Source organism: Sminthopsis crassicaudata, chromosome 6 (assembly GCF_048593235.1).
Source record: "Sminthopsis crassicaudata isolate SCR6 chromosome 6, ASM4859323v1, whole genome shotgun sequence".
NCBI lineage: Eukaryota > Metazoa > Chordata > Mammalia > Dasyuromorphia > Dasyuridae > Sminthopsis > Sminthopsis crassicaudata.
The window spans coordinates 242,852,596-242,855,153 of NC_133622.1; the positions used below are offsets into that span (position 1 = coordinate 242,852,596).

At 34.8% G+C, this 2,558-nt stretch overlaps 1 protein-coding gene across 1 annotated transcript; it reads right to left on the minus strand.

The window, feature by feature from the left end:
• Nucleotides 1-208: 208 nt before the first annotated feature.
• On the minus strand, nt 209-1,141 carry LOC141546896 (olfactory receptor 9G19-like). The gene has a single exon (XM_074275052.1). The coding sequence runs from the start codon at nt 1,139-1,141 to the stop codon at nt 209-211; it is 933 nt and encodes a 310-aa protein (XP_074131153.1).
• Between the last annotated feature and the right edge of the window lie 1,417 nt (nt 1,142-2,558).

A 2,558-nucleotide genomic window follows, 5' to 3' on the forward strand; every position in this document is an offset into this window, starting at 1 on the left:
ATTTAAACACAAAATGTTGATACAACATATTATAATATATTAATATATTACAATATATTGTACACATATTAAATATGTTAATATAGTTTTGAATTAGAACTATAGAATGATTTCTCTACCCTGAAAAAATTATTTTTTAGTCTTTAGAGAAAAATTTTGATAAAGCTATTACCTATATTATTTTTATTTACTTTTCTATAACTTCTATTTAGGAAACACATATTCGATCTCGCATTTTCTTTAAGGCTTCTTTGACATCTTTGTTCCTAAAGCTGTAGATCATTGGGTTCAACATGGGCATTGCCACAGTATAGAACACAGACACAATTTTATCCCTCTCCAGAGAGTAACTAGTACTAGGACGGGAATAAATGTAGAGAATGGAACCATAGTATAGGGTCACAGCTGTCAGGTGGGAACCACATGTTGAGAAGGCTTTAAGTCGGCCCTGGGTAGAACGAATCCTCAAAATGGCAGCAATGATGAAGAGGTAGGAAGCCAAGATGAGAACAGTAGGACTGATGACATTGGAGGCGAGGATGAAATAGAGCACAGTCTGGTAACTGTCCTTCACATCACAAGCCAGCTTCACCAGTGGGGGCAGATCACAAAAGAAGTCATCAATGACATTACCCTTACAGAAAGTCAGGGTGAATGTTTCACTTGTAATGATAATGGAGTTAATAAAGCCTCCAATATAAGAAGCTGCTACAAGATATGAAGATAATCTTGGGGACATAGCCTGGGAGTAGAGCAGTGGCTTTGAAATGGCAACATAACGGTCATATGCCATGGTGGCCAACAAGTAACATTCACTGTATGCTAGTCCAGCTGAGAAGAAAAACTGAGCCAGACAAGCAGCAAAGGAAATACTCTTGTCATCAGAGATACACGTCAACATGATTTTGGGGGTATAAACACTGGAATACCAGAGATCCAAAAAAGACAAGTTTCCAATAAAGAAATACATGGCTGTGTAGAGCCGGGAGTCTGTACAAATTAATGTAATCAGAGTAATGTTTCCTACCACAGTCATGAAATATATTAGAAGGAATACCACAAAGAGGACCAGCTGGATCATAGGGTCTGTGGTAAAACCCACAAGAATGAATTCAGTGACAGTGTGATTAACTTTCTCCATGTGTAAAGGAAAAAAGAATTCCTAGGAATTAAAGAGTTTTCAGAGAGAAATGTTTGCTTTGGGATATAATGGGATGCCTAGAACAGGCCATTATCAGGAAGTTGTATAATCACTTATTGGGAACCTTGACTAAGTAGTATTTGATGTTTTCCAACTCTTCAGTTCTGTGATTCTGTCATGATCTATATGTGGAAGAGAAAAAGAAGACAGGCTTAGAATAATTGTATCTGTGCTTTTGAAAAGAATATTTAAAATTACATCAGATCCTGAAATGCAAGATGAAGGAATAAAAAAGGAATCCATATGGGCAGGCTGCTTTCCTCACTGCTTCCTACTAAAAACAAAGTTTCAAGAATTAAACAATCAAGTTGAGAAATAGAGCTGGCTAAAAAATCTCTCTTCAGCCTATAACAAAAGTGTGATTCTTAACTTCTTATTCTCTGTCATCCCACCATAATCGATTGCCAAAATCTGTCAATTTTACCTTTATAATTTCTCACATGCACTTTCTTTTCTGACACTGCCATCACTCTAGTGCAGATCGTTGATATCTCTTCTTTGTACTATTGCAAAAAGCTGTTGGTTGGTCTACATAGTACAAGTGTTTCCAACTCAAATCTATTCTCTGCTTAGCAGTCAAAAGGATTTTCTTAAAGTACATACATGACTGACCGTGTAAACCCTCTTAATAAAATCCAATGGGTTGCTATTACCTCTAGGATGTAATCTAAAATATTCTTTTTAATATTCAAAGTCTTTTACAATCTGGCCCCTTATATTTCCAATCTTTTTACACTTTATTTATCTCTCTATAGTCTGTAATGCATTAATGCTGGTCTTCATACTGTTCTTCAAACAGAAAACTCCATCCCCTGATTTGGCTAATCCCTATTACAGGAATGATCCCCTTCTCTTCTCTGCCTCTTGAATTACGGCTCTCTTTTACTTTTTTTTTTTTTTTTTTTTTTGTATTTCCAGTGCTTAGCTCTATTTCAGTACCTGCATAATATGTGATTTAAAATCTGTCTAATTTATATCTGAGGATGCAATTTGTGTGATGGCTTAAAATATAGGGATGAAAAAATACTGGCTAGCAATAGAGCATACCTAACAAAATCTGGTAAGCATCGATTTATCAAGACTCATGAAAATCTAATTAAAATGGCTTCAAAATGATAAAGAATGGGGGAGTATGTATACCACCTAGGTTAGATACTAGGGAATTAGAAAAGGTCCAGTAATAAAATTCATAGTCTCAGATGTTTGTATTGTAATGTCCAAATTTTAGGCAACAACAATAACAAAAAAGAAAAACTTGAGGTCATAACAAAAGGAGGAAAACTTAAATACGTTCATCTATCTATATCTATATTTATATCTATATATGTATACATATAAAAAGAAAGAGGAAGAGAGA

Bases quoted from the DNA above. Each gene is read 5' to 3' on its own strand.
- LOC141546896 (XM_074275052.1), bottom strand. From the start codon at position 1,141: ATGGAGAAAGTTAATCACACTGTCACTGAATTCATTCTTGTGGGTTTT.